Source organism: Cebus imitator, unplaced genomic scaffold (assembly GCF_001604975.1).
Source record: "Cebus imitator isolate Cc_AM_T3 unplaced genomic scaffold, Cebus_imitator-1.0 Scaffold125, whole genome shotgun sequence".
NCBI lineage: Eukaryota > Metazoa > Chordata > Mammalia > Primates > Cebidae > Cebus > Cebus imitator.
This window is the reverse complement of record NW_016107440.1, coordinates 4,690,025-4,717,989: the sequence shown is the minus strand read 5'-3', so window position 1 is coordinate 4,717,989 and position 27,965 is coordinate 4,690,025. Positions and strand designations below refer to the sequence as shown.

The following is a 27,965-nucleotide window of genomic DNA, read 5'->3' as shown; positions in this document are numbered from 1 at the left end:
ACTCAAAGAAGTCATATTTCTATAGAAGTTGATAAGATACAAGGCACAGAATTGATGAGGATGACATCCACCTACTCTTTTGAAGCCTTATGTAGGTTCAAACTAGGAAAACCTTATGAACAATGTGTAAGACAGCCTCTTTGTAATGCTTTTGCTGAGGCCTATCCCCATACTGGAATTCAAGTGTTCTGTCTCCTACGTGCATACCAGCATTGTAAAAGGGTCTCTACTTTGACTAACACAGCAACATTAACTTCATTTGGAAGTGCCAGTAGCTGTGCGGCCCAGGGCAATAGCAAGGTAAATTGCAGGCTTTGGAATTACACCTGTCTGGATTCATGGCTCCCCTTACCCATGTGACTCTGGGTAACTCATTTGGCAGACTGCTGTTTTCTAGACGATTAAGATGGGAATACTAATCCTCATGCCTTTTTGGACTGCCATAAAATAAAAGGAATCATATATGGGAGACTATTTAGTACATAATAGTATTCAACACTAACTTTCCCTTTTGCCTTTCTGAAAATAGAGAACTGGGAAGAAAAACCTCAAAGGGGTTCTAAACATTTAAAATTTATGTCACAACTTCTGTATGTTAAAGCTTTCTTATTTTACTCACAGAAGAGGCTCTAAAAATCGATTTAGTATTGTCCTACATGTAACTCCAACATGCTTTGTTGTTTGGCTTCTCTGTCTATATTCAGATGTAAATATAGGGGCCAAAGTTGTTAATTGGTTGAATAAAAAAAGCAGAGATTAAAAAATATTGTTAGAAAAAGCCACCACCGCTACCACCAGCAGCAGCAACCTCAACAACAGTGGTGCTTAGCAGGCTGGGGTAGGCACATAAATAGTTACAGCCTCTTAGCATAAGGCCACTTCAAGGTCAAGTTGTCAAGAAAAGGTCAACTGTCTGCCTGTTGTGCACAGAGCAAGCCAATGGGCAATGCATTTATTTCATTTCCCTCCCCTCCCCGGTTTAACTAAAGTTTTGAGGTACCTCTGTAATAAAGCATTGAATTTTATGAAGATTTACATCATAAAATGTAAAGCCCATTTTCTTTGGCACTTAAAGGTGAAATTTCAGTTATCTGGAAAATTAATTAACTCAAATAATTTTAATTTGCACTAATTTAATCAATATTTATTGAGTGCCCACTATGTGTTCAGCAATGTGCTAAGTGCTTGCTGACTTGGAACAAAAATTGTCCCATAAATTCTAGGTAAAAATGTACCATCCAAAGTATAGTCCATATTTATGTTAATTTTTCAGTGAGTCTTCATGAGAGGTTTATTATCATTGTAACTGTTTTTAATTTTAGAGCCTTCTGGGTTCTATAATGTATCCTTTTTCCAAAGAAAGTAGAGGGATAAAATTGTTGAAACAGCAAATGTGAAGTTGAAATCACTTGACAGCCTGAGAATCTTATATATCTACTTGAAACTTCAATTGTAATAAACACTTTTGACTCATAAGCTCATTTGTCAGCCTTATATAGTGAGTGTAATTTACTTAGCTAATTTCACTAGTAGATTATGTTCTTTCAGGGCACAGAGAAATAGGAATCATAAATACGCCATTACTGCCTGCTTTTGTATCTCATTTCACAGCCTCATAGCTTAGAGAAAATATATTTGAAAGCACAAATTAATTATACCTATTTTCTAGAAGTATTTCAAAATGCTATCTTTTATTAGAGATACCAAATCTACTCAGTGATAGAATTTAAGTAGATACATATTGGTATTATGCAAACATAGTAACAACGGTGATAATCATAGCAGTTACTGTGTAGTGCTTACTGCCTATCAAGTATATTGAGATCCTTGAATGGATTATCACCTTTAATCTCCCCAGCAGATTAAAGGCACTGCTTTAATTTCAGAGAAGGCACTGTTATTATTCCCATTATATAAAGGTGAAAACTGAGACTTGAAGGGGTAATTTTGCTCACATTATTTGCAATCCTACTCTATATTTATGCCATGTGAGGTGTTACTCATTCAAATTCAGTGAAGAAACAGAGTCCCATCTATACGCAGAAATAATCTTTACGTGCTGGCCTTAAGTTTTATTACCATAGGAAGTAAGAGGCTTAAAACATAATATGAAATACATGGATAGAGTTATAAGACTTGTTTCTGCAAGTTGATTTTGGGATCACTCCCCTCTTCACAAAGTCTAGGAGTAAAAATTCACTATTAGTACTTTCTCTAAAGTCTTCAGAGATTTCACATTGCCATATATACTCATGAAAAGCTGTATCCTAAAATGTAGTATCCCCATCTACCCTGCCATTCCCCAAACTTAGGTGCCACAGTATTCAATAGCATCAAAGTAACTACTGAAGTTGTCAAAGGCACTTTTCTTCCATAGAACCTCCAGCCATACTAATATTACCTAATTTGTACTCTTAACATTCTAAAGACAGTTATTGGCATTATTAGAAGACTTTATTGAAGAGAGATGTAGACAGAATCAGAAAAATGAGTTCAAAAATTTAGGGAGGTCAATGAGAAAATCCAGGGATTTTTTTTCTCCTTACTCTTTTCATAACTTCAAAACGTTCATGCCATCTAATCAGGAACAACTGCAACCATGTAGTTTGCCCTATTTTGGCTATCTAGCTTCAAAAATACTTTCACTGGAAGATCATTGTAATTCAAATCCATTCAGTGCTGCTTCACTTTTGTAATTTTGTTAGCTAAGTTTAAGTAGTGTACCCTGCACCTACTTTAATGATATAGCACATTGATAACATTTTTCCTCATTTAAAGCCACGTTTACCCACAGAGCTTTAGCACCAAAAAAATTCTGAAAGGCACTCCTTACACATTTAAATAATCTGAACAAATAACTGATACAGGTTAAGCCCTGGCTAATTCTGAGTTTTCCAAATTAAGATCACAGAATGTAAAAATTGCACATTAAAATAAAAAGTTGGCAGAATATATTTCCATAGGGCAGAAAATACATTCAAGGTCACAATATGCCCATTCATTCCTTACTCCAACATGTAAGCCACAACCAGGCCGATTTCCAACTGAATTTTGCCTTAAGTTTTCTTAAGGGAATGATAGAAACTTTATTACAAAAGATGGTAAAGTTGTCAGTGACAGGAAAATCAGAAGGTCAACAGAGGTAAGAGGAGAGGTGTCTAAATGGAATTGAGAATCAATAAGTTGCTAGTAACTATCTAACTGAGGCAACTTTTAAAGACCCTCAAAATAAGGGAAGAATAAAAGAGAAATTTAAAAGAAAACAGAAACAGCCAGAGGTGAGACATAGACATTTTGATGGGGGGGGGGTTGTCTAACTACACAATGAGGTCATCCCAGCTCCCGGAAGTGACACGTAATCACCTGCTTTGCACTAGCTCCGCCCCTTCCCTCAAAGGTCCCGCCCCTCCACCAGCAGCCGGCAGAGTGTTAGGGGGCGTTTCTCCAGAAGGAAGGCTGTGAGCTGCGACGCTGAGGAAGGGGACCCCAAAACATCTGGCACTGCCCCCTCCAGGGATCACTTTGGACCGCGTCACTCGGCCCAGCCGGATTCTGAAACGCCGAGGGGTCAACCTGATGGGTTTCGGGGTCAACGGAAGAGGGGAAGGGGAGCCCTGGCGGGGAGAACCCCCCGGTCCCCCGCCCAGCAGCTGAGGCACAGGAGGGCGGCCATCTTGGCCGGGAGGGTAGGGCTGGGGAGCTGCGGGCGCCGTGCGATTGGGGGGCTCGCCCGGAAGTGACGCCAACTACCCGGAAGCGGAGGGGGTTCCCTGGCCCACTCCCCCCTCGTTCGTTTGCTCCCCCGCTTCCTCCCCGCCCCCCTTCCTCTCCATTCGTTTCCCCCCCTCCCCGTTCCCTGCCTTCTTCCCCCCCCCCCGCCGTCCCTCCCCCCCAACCTCCGGAGCTGGGAAGAGAGTCAAGATGGCGGCGAAATCCGATGGCGGTGGCGTGGGGGTGGGCTTCGCTCAGCTGCACAACCTGGACGAGGCGGTGGGCAGCGGCGGCGAGGAGGACGGGGAGCCCGGGGGAGGCGGCTGCGGCGGCGGCGGCGACGGCAGCGAGCCCGGCGAGAGCAGCTCGCTGCACATCTGCCACTGCTGCAACACCTCCTCGTGCTACTGGGGCTGCCGCTCCGCCTGCCTGCGCTCCCTCCTGGGCAGGAAGCCGCGCCGCAGCGCCGCCGCCGACGGGGGGGACCAGCCGCTGCAGCCTCCCGCGGCCCCCGGCGCCGACCGCCAACCCCCGACGCCCTCGGCCGCGCGGCCGCAGCCGCCGCAGGCGGAGCGGCCGTGGCTCGACTGCCTGTGGATCGTGCTGGCGCTGCTCGTGTTCTTCGGGGACGTGGGCACCGACCTGTGGCTGGCCCTCGACTACTACCGCAAGGGGGACTACGTCTACTTCGGGCTGACCCTCTCCTTCGTGCTGGTGCCGTCGCTGCTGGTGCAGAGCTTGAGCTTCCGCTGGTTCGTGCAGGACTACACGGGCGGCGGGCTGGGCGCCGTGGAGGGGCTCAGCAGCCGGGGCCCCCCCATGATGGGGGCCGTCTACGGCCACGGCGCGGCGGTCTCGGCCACGCCGGGGGCGCAGCGCCTGTGCCGCCTCTCCGTGTGGATCTGGCAGTCGGTCATCCACCTGCTGCAGATGGGGCAGGTGTGGAGGTAAGATCACTGCGGGGTGGGGGCGGGCCGGCCCTGCGGAGACCCCTCCGTCCTCCCGGTGCCTCGCGGGGCGGCCTCTCGGACGGGCCCGGCGCGGGGGGTTCCAAGGAGGGACTGGCCGTGCGCCGCCCCTGGCGTCTCCAAAACACCAGCGTTTGATCTGGATCCCTGGCCACGCCTTTGGTCGGGGGAGGCCGAGTCCTGCCGTTGGCCTGTCCTCGTCCCAGCTTCGCACTTGGCGGGGTCCCTGCCGCGGCCCTCCCCGCCTCCTCTGCAGACCTCCGTTCCCGGGCGCCCCTTTCCCCTGCCTCCGGAGGTAACCAGCTGCGGTCGCCCAGGGCTGCACTCCGGCTCGCGGCCCGGTGGAGCCTTCCCTCTTCCAGCCTCTGCACTCGGGTTTTTTCCCGGGTGAGACATCCTCCCCTCTTCCCCCGTTCTCCCTCTGCAGTGGCCTGCGTGGGGCCCTGTGGAAAAACCCTCGCTGCCGCCTCCGAGCACTCCTGGATTCCACGCCCCTTGCTCGTCCTGCACTCCCAGCCCCTGCGAACGACTCCAAACCGCTGCCCTCCCAGAAGGGAAAAAGACTTTTTTTGGTGTGCTGGATTAGACGTGTCCTTTTCTTAGTGACAGGTAAAAATGGGATAAAATATGATGGGGCGAGCGTTTGGTGTTTACTCTCACCTCCAGAAAACCAATTAGCCACCTGGATACCTGCTCTGGGGAAACCGTGTTTTTGGTAGTCAGGCCAGTGTGTAGGTGATTTAAATTTACACAAGATCCCAGCTTGGCTTTGCGGCTCTTTATCCTTTCGTAAATTTCCCGTGTGCCAGTTCGGTCCCTCACAATTCACTTGCAGGTGCTCTTTCTGCCAGGAGCCTTATTGACTGCTTCACTAGCTAAACTGAGGCAATGAACCCATTCTCACCTGGGTACATCTGTGCCCTCTTACTTAAATTAGCTTGTGTGTATTCTGGAAACAGTGAGTTGTAGGTGAGAGCATTTACTGAAGATAAATTACACGGGGACAAGCTCTTCAAGTGCATGGCTTCTATGAGAAGACGTTTTGCCTAGACTGCCCTGACTTCTAGCCTAGTAAGATTTTAGGCACTTAGTAGTTCAAGTAACAGATATAACTATGTTAGCTGAAATAAAGTGTACTGCCTTTTCTATGATTTGTGCAGGTGTTTATTCGGAATTTATTTAAATAAAAACGTTCCAGAAAGTATGGGATTGAATTAAGTCAAATCACGAGAGTGGATGCAAGAACTTTGTCCTGCAGTTTACATGCAAATTCACGCTAGGGGAAATGAGGGTGGTTCTGTAGGCCCTGCACCACCCAGAGTTGTTTACTGGCCTTTGTAGGCTGGACCAAACAGCTTTATCTCCCGCTGCATTTGTCTACAGATAATTTGTTTCCTGCTGATAAGTTTATAAGAAGTGAGGGTTAAAACAGGAAAAGTGCTGATTAACTTTTGGCTGTTATGAGCGTAGCTTGGGGTCAAATAAAATTCTGAAATACGTTTTAACTTTGAAATGTAAATCCCCAAACACCCACACACCCAAAGTAATACGGAATCAAAGGTAGTGTGTTTGGTACTGGAGATACCTTTTTTTGGAGGGGGGTCTCTGGTTAAGATGCCAGGAATGAAGGAGGGGAGGGACAAAAAGTGTGGGGAAGAGAGATTGTAACATACCATTAGAATTTAGCAGCATGTATTGGTAGGCTTCTGCTGAACAAGCGAAGTCAGCTATCTCCATGTGGTAAACTTCTAAGTGTGAGCTATAAAAATGTTGGTGTCAGGTTAAAATTCCTGTGAGAACTCTTTCTAATGGAGTCTGTCCTGGACATTTATTAGTAGTAAGCTTTGAGACAGAATGAAATTGGAGTAGAATAAAACCCCATCTCCATTCACCTAAACCTTAATTGTATCTGGGCAAAGTGGAAGCCCAGATTTTAGGACAAACTGAAGCGTACACTTTAAATGTCATTTTAGCTTTTGTAGTTGTATGTAGAGTAGTATTTTTTTTTCTGATCTTAACTTTCATCTGCAGTGATATAGGTATATTTTTAAAGTGCCTGTGGCTTTACTGTCTAGTTTTTTTTTTTTTTTTTACTTTTTCAAGATTATACTGCTAAATATTTTCTAAAGTTATTAAAAGACATGCTAATTTTGCTAAGTTCTTTCTTCTAACATAGGTGTACTTCAAAAGCAGTATTTACTGAGGAAGGAGTCTATTTTTGAATTTTTTTTTTTTTTTCAGTTAGCTGGTTTTGCTTGAAATACTCTAGGAGCAAGGTCTGCTGCTTTAATACCTGCTAGGCATGTTGTTTGCATTGAAATCATTCATATGTAAAAGCTTTAGAGGAATTCTTGTTTTAATCTTTTGGCTAACAGTTGCTTGTCAGTGTGTATGAACATACATCTCTGTTTTTACTGCAGATCTTTTGGGGTTATAGTTGTTTTTGTAATCATTTTTGCTGTTGAAACTTTGCTGTTTCTTATGGTAACATGACATAAACGTTAAGATCTAGTATTTCTATCATTTGGTTTGGGCCACATCTTTAATAAAAGATATCAGTGAAGTTGTACATTGTCAAAACTGATTCCATTAAACAGTGAATACTTGTCTCTTCACATTTTTTAAAACGTAAAATTACTTGGTTATAGGTTGGACACAGCACAACCCCTATTTAATTTAGGTTCCCTCGATATTAAGGTGGGACACTTCTGTGCATCTTGCCATTGCTGTCAAGATGGCAAATACTTGATATGTTTTATCAAATGACTTTACAGAATGTAAGAAAATATTTCTGGCTGGGCTGAAATTGGAGCATGGAAAAATGGTTGTCTGTAGCATTATGTGGTCTCATGAACTTGCTTTGCAGAGCAGTAGTGTGTGATTAAGGTCTTTTCATGCATGCCTTCCTCTCACTAATTACTAAACATGTAACCCGTGTACAGCTTGATGTGCTTTATTTCTCAGGTGTTTTTCGTGGGGATAACAGGCATATGAATCACTTATTCTAGGAGCGTGAGTCACATTGGGCTTCACATTTGTACGATGTGTTGTAAATAGAGCATTTTCTTGGAGGGTTTGGCTTTAGGAACAGTGTGATTTAGTTTGCCTGTTGCATTGATGTATGCAGGTTTTCCCTTCAGCTATTGTCCTTTCTCTGCTTTTGTGTCACTTTTAGAGGTTGCTTAGTGCATTGTCAGTTCTCTTCAGTCAAGAAGCAACAGTGCTTTGACCAAAATGTCATGGCCACATCATTAATCTCACATTTAACGAATTTAGTTTTATGTGTGTGTTTGCACTCTAATGTTTCAGAATAAAAGGAATTTACTTCTTTATACAGCTTGCCATATTTAAGGGGATGGTCAGTGGTTCTTTATCGTGTGAGATGGGATGTGGGAGAAGGTTGCCTTCAGGGGAATAAAAAGGAAGAGGCATTTTGCATTTCATAATGGCATTATCCAGCTGAGCAGTCTACAGTTCTGTTTTCAGCATTGTTTTCTGATATGAGACTCGTGTAATTTGGGTATGCAGCTCTCCACACAATCAGTAGTGAACTTGCTGGGCTGGTGAAGATGCTTTTTTTTTTTTAATCACTCGCCTGCCCTCTCTGCTCCTCTGTGTAGGGATACTTAGTTTATTATGGGTCTTTGTTCATGTGGAATATTTTAGAATAGTGGTTCTTAGTTCTGGCTGAGAATAGAATCCGTTGCAGCTGTTAAAGAAATAGAAAAGCCCAGGCACTGCTGGACCTGTTGAAGAAGACTCCCGAGGGAGGACCCAGGAAGTCGTAGTTTTCGAAGACCCACGAGTGATTACATGGGCACCTCAGGCTTGAGAAACACTTTAGAATTGGATTTCAGGCTTATTCTGTTTGGAGAGGGATATAAGTTTTGTGTTCTTAATAAATGATGGCAGAATTGGGAAGGGAATGACCTGATGCCATTAAATTTGGCCCCTGGATAATACCATAACAAAGGGACTTTACCTTGGAAGCGTGAGTGTGTAAATGTACTCGGGGCTTACTCAAGGGTATGCGCTCGTGGCACTCTGTGTTTTCTGGGGTTTTTTTTTTTTTTTTGAGCTCAAGTATTAATCTTATTCTGAATGAATTCCCAAATTCAAAGCAGTCTTCAATAAATATAGCCCACTTCTCTTTGCCTTTTATGGGATACAAATAATGTTTATGTTGCGTGTGAAAGGTATAATAATTCTGTTTAATTCTGAAATGATTCTATTAAATAAGCTTGAGGAAGCATAACTGGGATAAGCGTAACTGGGATTGTGAGTGGTGTTGAGATAAGTGATCTGTAATGTCCCTCTAATGCTAAGATTTTGTGGTTTAAGAATGGTAATATCTTCAATATTAAGATATCTGCAAATAGGAGATTCATATGATGGGGCCACGATACCATCACAGACACATTAATAGATTGTAAACATGTGGGGGGTGTGTGTGTAGAGAGAGGAAGAGTTTTATAGGCTTATTAATGGGTGGGAATCTCATTGTAAAAATAATATATTTTTTTTCATTTTAACCATAAACTTAATGGAATTCTGGTTAAAAAACTCAGTGGGATTTTTCTGAGCGGAAAGTTGGGTAAAATTGATCTGAGAAAAGTACAAATGTGTTTGAGTAGTCAAAAAGCTTTGAAAAATGTTGAGTTCTGCCTGATGAGGAAGTGGATGTGCTATAATGTGTCAATAATTAGACCAATGTGCAAAAAAATTAAGCAGGTAGGTCATGAAGGAGAAAAAAGAGTCTTACATAATTGATATGTTTGTGAGAATTTAGTACATAGTAAAGGTGGCAGTGCTAATCAGTGGATGGAGAAAGAATTATTTAACAAATTATATTAGCAATTGACTACCTATTTAAAAAAAATGGATCTCTACCTTATGTAAACAGGAGTGCTTAAAGAAGGAAAGGTGTAAACATAAAATGTTAAACTGTAAAAACACTAGAAGTAGGATCAACATTATTATTTTGTATATTTTGTATAATGTTGCAGTGGGCAAGACCCTTTGGTACCATCAAGGAAAAGAAGGAGCAGATTTAACCACACGAAGTTGCCTCACTGGTTTCTTCCCTTCTCCCTCCTCCCATCCGAAAAGTCCAGAAGTACATGCTTAGCTGTGAGGGTAAGCAGGTTAAGTTGCGATAGAGATATTTTCTCCAGGAGAATAAATATGAAGAGAACATCTCTGAATATTCCTGTTTTTGAGTGAACAGTAACCGTAAAAACTTGACATTTATGGTAAATTTTCAAGGGAAGGGGATGAAAAAATGGCATGCTTTGGAGTAAAATTGCAGCTAGTGTTGCCGCATAGTATTTCCAGAAGGATTCAGAAACAAAATATCAAAGTCTGTATTGTAAGAAGGCTGGTGCTCCTTAAATCTAGCAGGCAGGTGCTTACTAGAAGTCACAAGTTGTTCATTTCTGTCTTCAACATCATTAGATACTGTAGACTTATTCATAAGGTCAATTGACTAGTTAGACTTATGCAGTAGTTAGATTCTGGAATGTTGGAAAGATTCTGTGGGATGCAAAAAGAAATAAACTGTGTCTCAGACATTGCTGTTTTCACCCTGGGATGATTTGCTTTATAATGTGCTGTCTGCACATAAGTTTGTGGTTAAAATTTTAGTTTACTCCCCATGGTGTGCAGTTTATCTAGTTTCTTATCAGAAATTCTGAATTTCTTATGTGCCTCTTTTTTTGAGACAGTCTTGCTCTGTCGCCCAGGCTGGAGTGCAGTGGTGTGATCTTGGCTCACTGCAGCCTCTGTGTCCCAGGTTCCAGTGATTCTCCTGCCTCAGCCTCCTGGGTAACGGATTACAGGCACCCACCACCATGCCTGGCTAATTTTTGTATTTTTAGTAAAGATGGGGTTTCACCATGTTGCCCAGGATGGTCTTGAACTCCTGACCCCAGGTGATCCACTGGCCTTGGCCTCCCAAAATTCTGGGATTACAGGCGTGAGCCACTGTGTCTGGACTTATCTGCCTCTTAAAAAGTAAAACTTAAAAAAAAAATTGTGAAAATATTGCCTCATTTAACAAGTTCAGTTACTTTTGACTAAGTGCCTAAAGACAATCCACTGCTTACTCCTATTGGAAATATTTAAAGCACAGGACATAGTGTGTTGGAGTTAAGAAGTTAGGTTTATCACTCTGCAAGTTACAGACAACCACTGCCTCAGTTTCCTCATTTATCAAACAAAGAGTTAAATGGATTGATCTTTAATGTCCCTTCAATGTAAAGTTCATTATGTTACAGGTGTTTGTGCTCTGAAAGCAGATGGAAAGAAGGAATTTTAGGCTCTGGTTTGATCAATTAAAATATTTTTAAAGCAAGTGTGTATATTTCCTCGGTGCTGATTTGTAGCAGAGAGTTCTAATCCTGCCATGGATTATTTTGACTTACTAAACAAATTCTCCTTTTGGTCACTCACTTACCTATAGGGATATTTTGTAGATCTCATTAGTTAATGTTCAAATTTATGGCAGACTAAACTTACTGAGAAACTTGTGCTGACTTTATCAGCTAATTTTGCGAATCTGCAATTTCAGCTAAAATTAAACTATATTTTTAAGTAGTCTTTTTTTGTAAGCTGTTTTAAATTTTTACTCATAGATTAAAGCAATATATGCATATCTGTTTAAGCCATGTATTTTGGAGGTTTTTCTGAATTGTTTACCGAAGCTAATTTCTTTTGTGGGGGGTCAGAACCTTAAAATTACCTACTGTAATTTATTGTTTGAGATGTGTTATTTAACTTTGAAGAGTTAATGTTTGTAAAAAAAACTTTTTTTAGTGATAGCATCCATGTCAGTTGAGCTCTTTTAGAAAATAATTCTTTTAAGTGAACTTTTTTTTTTACATTAACGTATAAGTTCTCTTTTGGCAGTAGTTGAAGTTTTAGGAAAGATGGGATTTGCTTAGAGAATTCAGTGAATATTGTTACAGTGACATTAATATAGTTCTACATAAAATTCAACATTAGGTTTTTCATTTCAGTATTTCTAATGTGGGTAGATCTTGGTATATTGCATTATTTTAATATAGATCAAAACATATTACAGCACCCTAAGGTATTTTGCAGATTACTAACAAAAAATTTCTTCTCGTTGATCTCTTTTATCTTGAAATATCAACAAATGGTTTTTAAAGTAAGTTTCATTTTGAAGGCAGTGTTTTTGTCTTTTTAGCTTAAATGTGAAGAAGCAATTTCTGTTTTAGCTTGGTCATTGATTAAAAGTATGGACTGCACTCACCACTCATTTCTAGGAAGAAATTAGAATAGTCAGTTCACAGAGAGTTGCATACCATTTTCTTCACAACCCTCTTGGAGGAAAGGTAGGGTTGATCATTATTGTTTTGCCCCAGCCATATGCTTTCACTCATGGGTAAGTGAACTAAAACATACATATCACCATGATGCTTCCTGTTCTTTCCGTCTTAAATACGCCAGACAAATGAAGAAAGACAGCAGATTTGAGGAAGATGCCAAACCTATGGCAGTTGCCAGTAAAGTCAAGCAGGCAGGGCAATCCAGAACTCAGGCCCCACTTTCTGACTTCAGCTGTGTTTCTTCAAGTGTGGCAGAGACTCCTGTGTTAGGAGAGCCCACGGGGCTATTAACAAGCGGATTCGAGGCTTTACTACAGACTTAAGGATCAGAGCCTCAGGGAGTTGAGCCGGGGAATGTGTATTTCTGCTTAACTTTTTTTATTGAAGCTTTTAAGCGTGCAGGGAAATAGAGCCAGTATAGTGAACACCTGTTCGCATTCACCTGGCGTCAGTAATTTTTTTTTTTTTTAATTTTAAAGAGACAGATTCTCACTCTGTTGCCCAGGGTAGAGTACAGTGGTGTGAGCCTAGCTCCCTGCAGCCTGGAAGTTCTGGGCTCAAGCAGTCCTCCTGCCTTTGCCTCCTGAGTAACTGGGGCCTGAGGTGTGTGCCACCACACCTTGCCCATTTAAAAAATTTTTTGTAGAGGTGAGGTCTTACTATGTTGCCCAGGCTGGTCTTGAACTCTTGCCTTCAAGCAGTCCTCCCGCCTTGTCCTCTCAAAGTCCTGGAATTATAGGCTTGAGCTGCTGTGCCCAGCCAGAGTTAATATAGATATCTTTATCTGTATGTGTGTGTATATTTAACATATATCCCATCCCGATGTTGCACCTCTAAATACTTCACCTCAAATATGAAATGTTTAGAATTCTAAAAAGCTACGATATTATCACACCTAAGAAAATTAACAATATTTTCATAATTATCTTTAATTCTATCAGATCATCTAATCGCTGACTCGTACTCAGATTTGCCTAGTTGTTGACCTCAGCAAATTGTTTTTGGGTTTTTTTCTCTCCTCCAAACAGGGACTTAATAAAAATTTGTGAACTACATTTCTGTTTCTTTAGAACGGTCCCTCTCTGCACCCCCCCCCCTTTTTTTTTCTCTCATGACATCGGCTTTTTTCCAGGGTCCAGGCCAGTTCTCTTGTCTGCTGGTATTTTGGATTGTCTGAGTGTTTCTTCTAGGTGTTGTCTGCCCTCTGTACTTCTGGTAAACTTTAAGTTGCATCTAGGGGCTGAACTACATTCAGGCACAAATTTTTGTCAAAACTACTGCTTCCTTCCTGTTGGCATCATGTCAGTAGGCGCTCCTTACCTGTTTTTACCCGCTATTAGTGAGGCTAAGTTTTATCTCTTGGTTAAGGTTCTGACTGCCCGATTTCTGTAAATACAGTTGTTTCCCTTTGCAAAGTGCCAATGTCTTTTTTCCCCAAAATACCCTTTACCTTAGAGTTTTAGCATCTATTGAAAATCCTTGCTGGAATCAATTATCAAGTAGTTTTTGGTGGTAGGGACTTGTATTTTAAAAAGGCTCCCCGATAATTCTTTAAGGTGTGCTAGCCACTGCTGTCCAATTAATATAACTAGGAGCTGAGTTACCAGGTCTGTTGTATGGGTTACCAGTAAACAGTTAATGAGTTTAAGCTTCATGTTCCTTTTAGAGAAACAAAGATAAAGTGCCCCCAAGGCGCCCTAGGTCCTAGTTTAGTGTTGGAGAGGACATGTGTGTCTGATACTTGGAGTAAACTTGAGGTGAGCCCTGCTAGTGTGGTAACGTGTGACAAAAATTCAAGCAGAGTGAAGCAGGCATAGAGAAATGACTAAGGAGGAAAGGAAACTGTATTGAAATTTGTTTTTATATGTATCATCTCACTTAATTTTCACAAGTGTTTTGTGCCCATTTTACAGATGAAGAAGTAGGCTTAAAGTGATTAAGTAACCTATGGCAGTGGTGGAGGAAAGTTTTGAAGCCAGAGCTCACCGATGGCAAAACAGGTTTCATCATACATCAGGAACTCTTCCAGCTTTTAAGCCCTGATGTCCAAGCTGTGGGCGGGACTGAATTAGTTTGCTTTAGTTTGGGACTTTGCTGTCTGGCTTATTGAAGATGGAGGAATGATATTCTTAACCTTTGGGCCTCTTGGTATACAAGCTGAGGCTCTTTGAGACCTTACTGATGTTGCCAAGTCCAGCTCAGTCATAGAGATGCCCACGCAGGGGTGCTGAAGGAATTGAGAAACAGACGGGAGATAGAGTGCAAAGTGGGACTATCAGGGGGCCTCGAGCAGATTCTGACCCACGTATTTAGTCTCTCTGAACAGGTGATGATTATTAAGAAACAGGTGTTCTGTGTTTTCTCATAGAACAAAAATAAACCAGACAAGCAGCTGGTGCCTGCCTACCACTGATCAAAGACAAACTAGAAAGTGTTTGCCACAAGGGAGCCAGGGGGCCAGGATCTCATATCCTGGGCTTAAAGAATTGTTTTAACTGGTGTATGATATACGTATACTGTTTTACTACTTTAGAATGCCCCAAGCAGTTTTCTGCCTGGGGGGCCGGCTCGGTTTTCCTTGCCACCATCCTCAGCAAACAATATAATTTATCGTAAGCGTTAGTACTTGTCCCACATGATGTCTAATGTATTAATATTAAACTCCGCAGAGCTTAGGCTAGGCTTGTAACTCTTGTAGTTGATCGTATCTGCTAATGAATCAAACAGCTGCATAATATTAATACCTCTGGGTCTGTGTCTTAGGAAGTAGTTTTCAGTACTTCATTCTGTTTCTCAAGGTAGATGGACCTTACAACCCTGTGACTTCCACATCACAGAAAGGAATAGGTAGGTTTGGCATGCCCTGCAGGTCCCATGTAATACTGTACTCAGATATGTTGGTTCTCTGCTGACCTGTTGGAAACATTGAGAACAGCATTTCTATCCTGAGGTTATGAAGCAGCTATTTTCTTTTCTCTTTTTTGAGACAGTTTCATTCTTGTTGCCCAGGCTTGGAGTGCAGTGGTACCATCTTGGCTCACTGCAACCTCTGCCTCTTGGGTTCCAGCGATTCTCCTGCCTCAGCTTCCCAAGTAGCTGACATTACAGGCATGCACCGCCATGCCCAGCTAATTTTTGTATTTTTAGTATAGACAGGGTTTCACCATGTTAGTCAGGCTGGTCTCGAACTGCTGACCTCAGGTGATCTCCTCTCCTTGACCTCCCAAAGTGTTGGAATTACAGGCGTGAACTACTGCACCTGTCCAAAAGCTGCTGTTTTCGAACCTTGGCTGTGCATGGGAATCACTTGAGGAGCCAGATATTTGGGTTCTACCATAAGAGATTATAATCCAGGAGATCTGGGATGGGCCCAAGGATCTGTGTATTTTAAAAATCTAGGTTTTCGGAAAGTTCCCTCAGCAGTGGACAGACAGTAATGAGAAGCACAGTTGTACAGGTTGATTTCTCAAGGAGAAGGAGCATATGTTAGAATGGCTTGGGAATTTGTTTTTTTGTTTTGGGTAAACTTTTTAGCACTAGGCATGTTAGATTTAGAGGGGCAGAATGGGTAAAAGAAGGTCTGCAGGTGATTCTAGTGGACTACCAGTATTTTAAACAGTCTGAATGGACCTTAGTTCTAGCTGGAGTGGCTTGGTAAAAAGTTGGTATTAAACAGTTGCTGTTGCCACATACTATGCCTGGATTTAGAATGCAGCAAAGACATTTAGCATTATAATTATGACATATAATTGAGGATTCCTTTGTTTCAGAAGCTTCCTTCTTTGGAAGTTTGAAGTGTTTCAAGGTCATTATTATGAACACAGATGCTCCCCATTGGTGCTCAGAAGTGCCAGGTTAGAGGCATTTTATTATGCTGGGAAATTGATATTGCAATACAGTGAATTTTGAGTCTCAAATTTTCAGAAATGTTATATTTGTTGAAATCTGTGCCAAGGATACAATTCCTAAAAAGAAACTGGTGAATGAAAGAGGAGACATGACCTAATAGGTATTGAGTGTCATTAGAGACAGGTAAGGAGGGAGCGGAGAAGAAAAATGACCTAACTACATTTTGCTTGAGAGATTCTTGGGGAGAACAGCCGGAGGAGGGGATGAGGAGGAGTTGGATGGTGTTTGCTGGTAAAATAGTAGTGCGGCACATCAGCAAGCACTCCTGCGTCTATGCACAGTGAAGTACCTTCCCTTTGCACTCTACCTGGAAACATACATGGGAGTGGTAAGAAAATCTGAGAATCTTGTAATGGAGAACTCAGGGTGAGAAATCCTAGGAGAGGCTGGGCTGGCAGAGGTGGGACCTGGAGTGTGTGGACCTGCATAGAGCAGGGTGGGTTGGATGCTCTGCTCATTGGTGATTCTGCATAAAAATGAGCAGAACTCCAACTCTCATTTTGTTTGGTCATAAGGAAGGCAGCTTTTGAGTAGTCAGCTAAAGAGTTACAGATCTCCCTATACTGTACATTTAAAAGATGCCATTTTGCCTTCAAAGCTGAAGAAAACTGAAAGAAAAGATGAGGTCTTCCAATAAAGGAGTTCTGTGTTCAGAGTTTAAGTTGTCAGGTGGTTTTGGTTGGGCCTAGAGGGCGATGGTGTATATGCATTTGGGTTGGAAGGAAAGAGAAACTACAATAAAGGACTCATTACTCAGTTTGCAGATTAAACAAAAGTTGTTAAAATGAAGCTGAAATTAGAGACAGTCGTGATGAGTTTAGAAAAAACAGAATTTGCATATGGTTTTAGTATTTGTGGACTGTGTTTGGGGCATCCACTGTTTGATAAGGGACCACATAATTTTTAGGTAGTTTCTGAGGTGTAGTAATGTGGGAAAGGGTTGATGTGTACCCCAGCAGGCCTTTATGATTAAGTGTGATATGTGTCAGGCATGTTACCTGATTTTGAGTGGGGCCAGATGAAGTTGGAGGGTGTCTTTTTGCTTATTGCTTGGCATTTCAACTCACCATCTCAATTAGTGATGGACTCATATCTACTGTAATGTGATACACACGTTCCTGGAAAACTTCTTATTCTGCAAAATCACACACTAAAAATAACAGGACTGTAGAAGAAAAAATAGAATTAAGACCAGACTACTTTAAACTGTGTAACTTTGTAAGTGGAGCAGTAGCAAAAGCAATGAGAGTTGAAGTAAAAACACAGGGAGACTTAACTCTTCCCTGACACTTGCACTCAGCGTATACCTAGTTGCTTGTAGGCCTTATTTCGTTCTGGGACATGTTTTCCCCAAGTTATGTAGATTCATTCTTGGAGATGTTAGTTTCTTCTGGAGGCCAGTTTCGCCAGAATTAAAGGTCTGCTTCAGAGTGTAGCCTTCCTGTGCCGGCAGACTATCACAGGGTGGTGGAGAGGCCAGCAGGTACTGAGGCCACTAAACCAGCCACTCCCATGCCCACTGCTTGCACAAAAGGAACGTGCTTTGATCCAATTCTCAGCATTTTTCTTAAGGTTGTCTTCTTGTTTTTTTCTAAGTCTTTCTCATTATTTGTGAAAAAATCTTGGCCCTTAATAATTTTAAAACATTAACATACCGGGAAGAATTGCTCATGAACCGACACTCCTTCTCCATGATACTGTTGTCATTCCCATTTTGCCATCATGTGGGAAGGAATCCACGTCCCAGAGACATGTGTTGTGACATAACTGGCATGTTTTTGAATCAGCGATGGTGTCAACATGCACCTTTGAGAATGTCAAGTTTCGGTTGCTTTGGGAAGTTCTTGTTTGGGAGATACCCTATAGTGTTTCCAGGTTAAGTGACATTTCTTACCTTTTTTATGCTTTGTTGGCCCTTGTCTACAATAGAGAACTGAAGAGGAGCTATTTCAGTCCGCTTTTACATTCTGCTTCTGAAACCTAGCCATGGGATGGAAGGCTATAATTTCTCAGTGCAGCATCGGCATTTGAACAACATGCATGAAGCAGGAATGGTTTTACATTTTACATTTTGGTTTGTTGGAAATGTGGTTCTAGTGAGGTTTTAAATAAATCATCTGAGCATACAGTAAACAAAAAAAGAGAGCAACAGCAGTCAGTTGTCAAGGAAAAGACTGATGGGTAGAATAAACAGACTGCTTACTGCAGTATAAACAATCTGTTTTCATGTTTTTTTTCTCGTTTTGAAGGGTGATTGGGAGAACTTCCAAATTAAGTCAAAGTTACTTAAATATGAGAGGTAGCAAATCTACAATGTGTATGTTAGTGATTATTACAGTCTGTTTTCTCAATAATTGTAATAACAAAAATGGCAGGGACTGAACACAGTAGAATAGTATTGTTTACCATGGGGTGGTATGGCTGGTGGTGGCGTTGACATCCTCTCAGGACTCAACACCCTCAGCATTCAGTCAGAGAAAGGAAAGAAACTATGGAGAAGGTGTAACTGCTTCCTAAAATCTCTAGCTTGGGCCAGGCATGTTGGCTCATGCCTGTAATCTCATCCCTTTGGGAGGCCAAGGTTCGAGGATCACCTGAGCCCTGGAGTTTGAGACCAACCTGGGCAATGTTGGCAGACCTTGTCTCTACAGAAATTAAAAGTAAATTAGCTGGATGTGGTGTTGCACACCTGGGTTTTCCAGCTATTTGGGAGGCTAAGATGGGAAGACAGCTTGAGCTCAGGAGGCTGAGGCTACAGGGAGCTGTGATCGTGCCACTGCAGCCTGGTTGACAGAAGACTCACACTCACACACACACTTTCTCTGTCTCACACACACACACACACACACACACACACACTCTCTCTCTCTCTCTCTCTCTCAAAACCAAACCAAACCAAACCCTTGTTTGAAGTGAAGTGACACCCATCAGTTCCACTCATGTGCCATTGTGAAGAACTAGCCATGGACTGTACCTAGATCAAGGGTGGCTGGGCAACACCTTCACATCACAAGAGAGGGAGCCTGAGTTTTGGTGGACAGAGACTCAAAAGAATTCTGTGTGTAGATCAGGTACCCTCCAGATTAAAGTGGGATGGGGATGGGGGACATGAATGTGTGTGTGTATATATATATATAAAATGCTACTGATTGCAGAGTGTAGGAGACAATTTCCCTTTAAAACTTTGATTTCTGTTTTAATTTGGGAGTTGGCAAGCTTTCTCTGTAAAGAAGTATTTTAGGGTATGTAGCCACGGAAGGCTTCTGTTGCCTAGTCCCCTTAAAATTCTTAGTCTGAGGGTCTTAAAAAACAGTCTGAGCCCATTTCCATTGGTCAGCTAAAACAGGTAACTATTTAAAGTAGCTTTTAAAAATACTTGTGAAGTTTAAGAGTGGGCCATACTAAATGCACTAAACACTCCTGAAACAATACAACTAGAGTTTTGAGTGATTTTTCTTCAGATGAGATTTCATTGAGGTAAACATGGCCTTCATGGACTCAATGAAAAGTATTGTAGCCCTGTACCCAAGACTCGTCAATGTTTCAGGTCTTAAGGAAAAGTTCATCTGGTTGAGGAAAGGTTGGATCTTGGTTTGTGAGCACAGCTTATATACTTTCACAAAACCATGTCACATTGTTGGAGACCCCATTAGGTGCTGTACCCCAGGAAACTATCCCCAAAAGTCATTACTTGTGCTCGTCTGTTGAATGTATAGACCACCAAATAAATATCTAAGAAATGTGCAAAATGATACCTACATTTGGAAATTTACTCTAAAACCCTGTACAGTAGATCTTTAACGTCATCAACAAGTTCTTAGAAACTGCAGTTTTAAGTGAAACCACACATATGGAAACCAGTTTTTCCATAGGCTAATTGATATGAGAGTTAAGTTTCTGTGGCATATTTCTGGTCACAAAACACCACCAAACTTAAGGCAAAAACACCTCTAATATTAAAGATTGAAATAAAGGTGAGCCATACATACGTTTGAGAAAGATTAGTAAAAAGCGAGATAATTATTTGCCCACTTATTCTAGTCGGGGGTCACAGGTGGCCAGAGCCTATCTTAGGAGCTCGTGATACAAGGCGGGTACCAGCCCTGGACAGGGTGCCATTTCATCACAGGGCACACTCACACTCACAGCCCCGCCCATGCCCTTAGACTGGGACCAGGTAAATACATTAATAACTTAATGTGCCCAGCTTTGTCTGGGAGGAAACCCGAGTACCTGGAGAAAACCCACCAGACAGTGGCCTGGGCTGGGAATGGGGTTTTTCTTAGCAACTATGTAATGGAATGATGGTCAATGAAACGATGTTATTTGAGGACCTGCCATATACTAAAATATATGGAATTCTATTTGGTTTGTGTGTTAGCAACCCCTGGGGATGGATTAAAATGATAGAAAAATTCCTTTTTGAGGTTGGGCATGGTGGGTCACGCCTGTATTCCCAGCAGTTTGGGAGACTGAGGTGGGTTGATTGCATGAGACCAGGAGTTTGAGACCAGCCGGGACACCACGGTGAACCCCTGTGTCTACAAAAATCAAAATAAAAAATTATAAAAATTCTTTATGAAGATGTTAAATATCTAAATATGACTTAAATGTAAAACCGAACCAGAACTATCTTCATCAAAACAGGTCAGTATGTTTTGGAAGTTCTTGTAGAATATCATAAAATATTTAAAAAAACAGAAACCTACCATTCTAGCATTGAGGTTTCTATCAGTCATCTGTCTTCAAATACCTGTTCAGTTAGTTCCAAGTGCTAGGTTACATTTTCTGACATTCTGAATTGGCTTTTAAAAATCAGATTACTAATAAATAATGTAAGAGTGTGTGTGTGTGTGTGTGTGTGTGTGTGTGTGTGTCTATGTATTTAGAAGCTATTTAATAATTTAAAAATTTATTTCTGTAGTATCTCCACCGGTTGCGACTGTACCAGGGGTCTGCATGAGGGCTCTTGTTTCTTCTTAGAAAGCCAAAATCTGTGACCTGCGTGGCTAATAAGTAATTGTTATCTTCTCAGACTATTGTACTTGAGAGATTAAACTGCAAATTATAATTAGAATAAAACTATACTCTGAAATGTTTAACAGATTCTGTATGGTGGTAGAGGTCAAATACATACTTTATGAGATAATTTTTTTGTCTGGCTGATCTTATTAACAGAGCTTTAACACTTTTCATTATATTTGCTTATATTATCTGGTGCCAGCTCAGTCTTGCCCTTACACTGGAATCATCTGTTGTAGCCAGGGGATGTTAATGCCCAGACTATAGACAATCCTAACTTGTTGGCATTGTATTAAGCCATCTCTGAGCTTGGTCCAGATAAACACTGTTATGTACATTGCTTTCAAACATTCATAATACTGCAAATGATAAAACCCTTAAAGCTATGTTTAAACCCTTATTCCTGAGCCTTTTCACTTCATAAGCCTACTTGGGCAGATTCTCCAAAAACCTTACTTAGGCGCCTTATAGTAATATTAATTAACATAGATATTAGGACCTCTTTTCAAGACCAAATAGAAAATGAATTGGTTTACCTTACATTATAGTTAATTGTGACTAAGACAGATGTAATTTTAAATAATTTTTAAAAATCCAGAAAAGAAGCCAGGTTGTGCTGGCTCATACTTGCCATCCCAGCCCTTTGGGATGCTGAGGTGGGAGGCTCACTTGAGGCCAGGAGTTTAAGACCAGCTTGGACCTGGCATAGTGGGACCCTATGTCTTCAAAAAGTTAAAAAAGAAAAAAGTTAGCCAGATGTGGTGGCACATGCCTGTAGTCCTGTCTACCCAAGAGGCTAAGGAAGGGGATCACTTGAGCCCAGGAGTTTGAGGCTTCAGTGAGCTGTTACTGTATCACTGCACTCCAGCATGGGTGGCAGAGCAAGACCTTGTCTTTAAGAACAAAAACAAAAAGCCAAAATCACAAGTGCTGACAGGTATGTGGAGAAATGGGAACCCTTGTGTGCTGACGGTAGGAATGTGGAATGGTGCAGCTGCTATGGAAAACAATATAGTGATTCCTCAAAAAAATTAAACATGGAATTACCACAAGATCCAGCAATTCCTCTTCTGCGTATATACCCAAAAGAATTGAAAGGAGGGTCTCAAGGAGATATTTGTATACCCACGTTCGTGGCAGCACTATTCACAGGAGCCAAAAACGGAAGCGACCTAAGCTTTCATCAACACATGAGTGAATAAAGAAAGTGCATGGAAGACACATGAGAAGGAATATTCCAGCTTCAAAAAGGAAAGAATTCTGACACATGCTGTAACATGGATGAACCTTGAGGACATGATGCAAAGCGAAATACACTCACCACAAAAGGACAAACATTGTGTGATTCCACTTGCAAGAGGTCCCTCGAGGAGTCAAAAATTCATAGAGATGGAGAGTAGAAAGGGGCCTGCCAGGGGCTGGGGCAAGGGGAGGTATGGAATTACTGTTAATGTGGCACAGAGTTCCAGTTTTACAAGATAAAAAGTTACAGGAGTGACTGATGATGCAGTGTGAATGCACTAATGCTGCTTAACTGCACACTTGGAAATGGTTAAGATGGGAAATTTTGTTGTGTATACTTCACCACAATTAAAAAGATTTTACAAGTAGTCTAGATATTTTTATTTCTTCCTAGCCCTACTGCATCTTAAACACACAAACAAGTGAACAAACAAAATATTTTTTTCTTCCTCACCCAGGAATATTGCCCAACTTAAAAAACAAAACTACTGCTAATATATCCACACAACCGACCCATCTGAGCTCAAGGTATACCTCTTATCAGTATTCTGGGCACACTGACCAGCTGGGGACCAGTCTCACTTGTCACCTAAAAATATTTTAAAACGGATTACTTGCACTTCTCCAACACAATGTGACTGTGACCAGGTAAAAAGTTAGTCCTGGTATTAATGCGCCACAGTGATGCTTGTAATGATGGGATTTAAAAAGACGCTCCGTCTCATTAAGCCTGAAATTACTCCCATAAAGGATGTGTGTGGTATTTTAAGTCAGAAGAGTGCTTTTTCAAACTCCCCTTCCTACAACGTCACCTGGGATCATGGGACTCACCAGCACTTTATAGCAAGGTCAACATTGGCGTGGTGCTCCCTTTTGGAGCCCAAGTCCCTAGCCCTGCCATAGGCCAGTTAACTTGGCCAAGGTATTAACTCTAAAACGCTGTACAATAAATAGTGCTTACTCTGGGTACAAAGATCAGGAACAAACTGGGACATGCTGGTTCATGCCTGTAATCCCAGCACTTTGGGAAGTGGGTAGATCGCTTGAGTCTGGGAGTTCAAGACTAGCCTGGGCAACATGGTGAGACTGAGGCTGAGGTGGAGGGTAGCTTGAGCCTGGAAGGCGGAGGTTGCAGGGAGCTGAGATCTCACCACTGCACTCCAGTCTGGGTAACAGAGCCAGACTATCTTAAAAAAAAAATCAGGAACAGCTCTGTGGAAGATATTACTATATCGTAGGCTTGTTTTGAGCTCAGAATTAATACATGTCAAGTCTCAGAACAGTGCTTAATGCATATAGTAAGTGCTTACTGAATGTTAGATACTGACAGCATTTTCTGCCTGGCCCACAGTGTTGAACATTTCACTCGGCATTGATGACGTTCTTGCTGGCCAAATTTTCTTCTTTTGTATACCTTATCTATTCCACTTTCCATACGTATCACTATACAAAAAAAGCCTTGCTTGTGTGTTTAAAGTGCTAATACATTCTCCAAATAAAGACCTCACAATGTTAAAGCAGTTACAAATGAGTGCCTGTGAAGTTCTCATTGTGAGTGGAACCAGGAGAAAACTCTAGTCACTTTGTAATCTAGTTACACTTTGATATATGCTTGTATAAAAAGGCTATCCATATTCAAGAATAAAATTAGGCAAGCATGTCATCTGAAATACAGTCTGTCTAAAAGTCAAAACATTATCTAGCACCGAAGAAATCTAAAAATGTTTATGTGAGTTTTTAAGAAAAAATTTCATTATGACATATACATATGTCAGCTTTTGACTGAAAAACGTTCACCACTCTTCAGTTGATGAATATATTGAGTATAAATTGTTTAACTATACAACAACCCTTTAAAATCCCCTCACCAAAGATAGTGATATTAATTAACACAGATATTAGGACTGCTATAAACCTCTATAAACAAATGTGTATGTGCGTGCGCGCGCGCACACACACACACGCGGAAGTATTTAATTCTGATGGTACTTTGAGAACAGCCTCAGCCAACCTGGAGGGTTTGTTGTACCATGCCCCAGGGACTGGTGGCTCAGGTGGTGGTTTTAATCTCTTGCCTTTGAAATGTTAGATGGACTGAAAATACACAGAGGTTTGTCTTAATCTTTTATGTATGGTGGGTAAAGTCTAGTTTTACCCACTAGAAAATTGTCAGTTAACAGTTACCTAAAGGAAGCAATGTGTATGACAGCCGTACACCTGGCAACGGGTCTTCTAGCCAGGTGCTTGTTCTTTTTGGGTGACTTTACTCCTTTAGTGCTCAGACAGAACCGAGGCCAATCAGAAAATGAATTGAAAGAAGGAGGCTGGGCGTGATGGCTCACACTTGTAATACCAGCACTCTGGGAGGCTGATATGGGAACATTGTTTGAGGCTGAGAGTTCGAGACCAGCTGGGCAACATGGGTGACCCCATGTCTCCAAAAAACTATGAAAATTAGTGTGGTGGTGTATGCCTGTAGTCCTAACTAGTCGGGAGGCTGAGGCGGGAGGATTATTTGAGCTTGGGATATTGAGGCTGCAGTGAGTTGTGATTGTGCTACTGCACCCCAGCCTCCAGCCTGGGTGACAGAGTGAGACCCTGTCTTAAAAAAAAAAAAAAAAAGGGAAGAAGAGTTGATATTTTAGCAGCTGTTTAAGTGTTTTGTCATTGCTTTTCTGAGTCGTATATTGAGCCAACGTTACCACCATATGTGAAATTAGAAACTTTCTGTTTGATCAAGCTTTCCTCCATCCCCCCGATATGTGTGTGTGTGTGTGTGTGTGTGTGTGTGTACACACACACACACACACATACCTCTCAGATGTTTGGACTTAAAAATTTGGTGTGGTTTTATTAGTGATTTCTCCATGGTTAGGGCATTTGGCACCCTTTATTTTGAACCTGGATGTGCATGTACAAAAACGTTCTTTCTGGTTGGAATTCAGGTGGTGCTCCTTTATAGCTGCTTGATGACTGAAGTCACCTAAGACTAATGAGAGAATTCATTTTTAATACCTTATGTGTTTTGGTCCATTTGTAGTTTTCAAGGTTACTTACTGTTATTGATCCTTGAGGTTGCTGCAGGTCCATCTGGAGCTGACTGTCTGGAGTAGACTGATTTCGTTGTTGAGCATGCAAAATGACTAGTTTGACTGGAATGTGTATTTGTAGTCAGTTTTCAGTAATTTTACCGTTAATAGTGTTTATTAAGATAAGTTATCTCATACTTACCTGGCAGGGGAGTACCATGATCATGAAGGTGGTTTTTCCAGGGCGAGGCTTATCTGTTGCACTCTGGGTATTCTGAATCCTGTGATTTCCCCAAATGTGGGAAACTCGACTGCATAATTTATGGTAGTGGGGGACTGTGTTCCAGCTTCCCCCCCCACTCAAAAAAAAAAAAAGTTAAGCTGTTTCTCCGTGGGATGGTTTCTTGCCTCTTCTGCCTGGAGTTTGGAAGGCCTGGCTCCCAGTCGTCACTAGGCCTTGCACTCTGCTTTCTGTGCTGCGGTGATCTCTTGCCTTTGTTAATAAACTAGGTGCGATGGGATCCCTTCTGTTTGGTTGCAGTGGAGAAGGACCTCAGTCTTCAGGCTTTCCGTCTCAGAAGGGGCTTTAGGTAGAGCAGAACATTAGCTCTCTGTGTGAGTTTTCTCCCGGGACTACCATGACAAAGTATTTAATAGCAGGAACTGGGTGGCTTTAAACGACAAAAGTGTATTCTCTCAGAGCCTGGGGCTAGAAGTCCACAGTCAAGATGTGAGTGGGGAAGTGCTCCCCAGGCCACTCCCTAGCTTCTGGGGTGGCGGTCCACCCTTGCCGTTCCTGACTTGCAGCCGTCTAACCTCAGCATCTGCCTCTCTCACTGGTGTTTTCTCTTTGCGTCTATGTCCATATTTTTCTCTCCTCATAGGAAACCAGTCATGTTAGATGAAGGGCCCTGCCTATTCCATCATGACGTCACCTTAAGTTATTACATCTGCAATGACCCTATTTCCCGATAAGGTCGTGTTCTAAATTTTGGGAGGGTGGGGGTTCAGGATTTCCATCTATGTTTTTGGCAGATAGAATTGAGCCTGTACCACTGATGGTCTTTTCTTAGCATAATGCGTTTCGAAACTCTTTTGTAGTTGACCCAGTGTCTGCATGACTAATAAAAAAATGAAGGCAGTTTGTTTCCTTGAAGTTTGGATATAGGTAACCCTTAAGATAAGGACATTTTGTGTTTATGAAGAGATAGTGTAATGCAGGTCACAACATTGGCAGATTTACAGCTTCTCCGTAGGAGAGCAGGAAAGCGTCTTTGTAGCGGTGGGAGGTTACACAGCCTGTTGCAGCTACCTGCGTGCTGAAGCCCACAGAAGTATGGTGTGCCCTCGTTTTCTATCACATAACCCTGGCACAGTGGTGCTGCTTCTCCGTTTCCATAGTGCCGTGGGCCCAGGCTTTGGAAGGAGTTACTGGGTTCTCAGATCCTTAGCTTCTCCATCTTTAGAGTGGACACTCTACCTCCATAGTACAAGGAATGGATGAGATGACGTGTGTGTCCTGTCAACTGTGCATGCATGTTTGCCCTGTGGGAGCTGCCCTCTCCTCCCCACCTTTGCTTAGCACTGGTCACACTGAAAGTGGCTGTCAGTGGCACAGCTGGATTCTGTCACTCTGCCAGCAGGGGCATCTTGTTGCCAGGGTGCCAGACTTTGCCCAGCGTCCAACTACCTAAAAATAGTCACCAGGAAGATGGCCAGAGGAGGTCTTCTGCTCGGATTTGGTGGCGTTGTGGGGTGGAGGTTTTCTTTGAGGAAGATACCCCACCTCTAGGGAGATGCCCTAAGTGCTGGTGGGGCCTAGGAGTCCTCTATGCTGTGGCATCACCACACCCAGAGTGGCTGGGCTGACTTCATCTGCCTCCCGCCCTGTGCTTGAGTAGTCTTACAGTTTTAGGGGAGTGAGGAATGCTGTGGAGCAGTCTCTTAATATTTAAGAAAAGAATTTGATGTAAAATCTGGCTTGATGTAATTTCTTTAAAAATACATAGATGTGCTGCATAAATAAAGGAATATTTTAATAAAAACACCAGTTAATCAGTATATTTGAAACAGTTTTCCCAAGTATTGGTGCCATGCTTAAGTTTTTCTTTAGGTGACTTTATTTTTGACATAGTACACATAAGAGATCTTCATTTACCATTTATTGTAGGTGATATGTCACTTTACTCAGCCAAACTTCAGTTTCCGATTCCATAAACTGGAAATAATAATTCCCATTTGACTAATCTTTAAAATGGTTATAAAGATCAAAACAAAGGATTTACGCATATGTTGGCCAATTGGAGGAAATAATTTCCCAGGTTTATTTCATTTGTGAGATTTTTCAGGTTTTGAAATGGGATAATTTGTAAAGGTGTTTTAAAGATGCTAAGCGTAGGGCAATGATATTCATGTCAGTTTGGAAACGTTTGTTATAGAAGTTGGGAACCTTGTAAAATGAGTTTTACAAGGTCGTTTGCCTTACATCCACAGAGGAGTGTATATTGCAGCTGATCATGTTCTTAGGGGTGAGAAATTAATATTAATTTGTCAGGCTTTAAATGCAAATCGGTGTTTCCCTGTTTTTATTTTGAGAGACTATAAGTTGCTAACCTGGATTCTTGTACTTGCATTATGCTGTTTGTGCAATAAAAAAGATGGGTCATGATGAATGCTGATGAGCACCTTGGGGACTGTTGATGGACTGATGAGCAGTGTATTTCGGAAGGTGTGGT

The 27,965-nt window shown here is 41.9% G+C and overlaps 1 protein-coding gene and 1 non-coding gene across 2 annotated transcripts in view; both read left to right on the top strand.

Annotated features, from left to right (window-relative positions):
• The first annotated feature begins 3,391 nt into the window (after nucleotides 1-3,391).
• XKR6 (XK related 6) overlaps nucleotides 3,392-27,965 on the top strand; it is a 286,303-nt gene continuing 261,729 nt past the window's right edge. Inside the window, exon 1 of the mRNA XM_017540460.2 lies at nucleotides 3,392-4,658. Coding sequence (XP_017395949.1) covers nucleotides 3,922-4,658 — 737 coding nt within the window. The 5' untranslated portion in view covers nucleotides 3,392-3,921. The remainder of the gene's footprint in view (nucleotides 4,659-27,965) is intronic.
• LOC119472973 lies at nucleotides 25,425-25,587 on the top strand. The gene has a single exon (XR_005202145.1). It is a non-coding gene; the product is annotated as a U1 spliceosomal RNA (small nuclear RNA).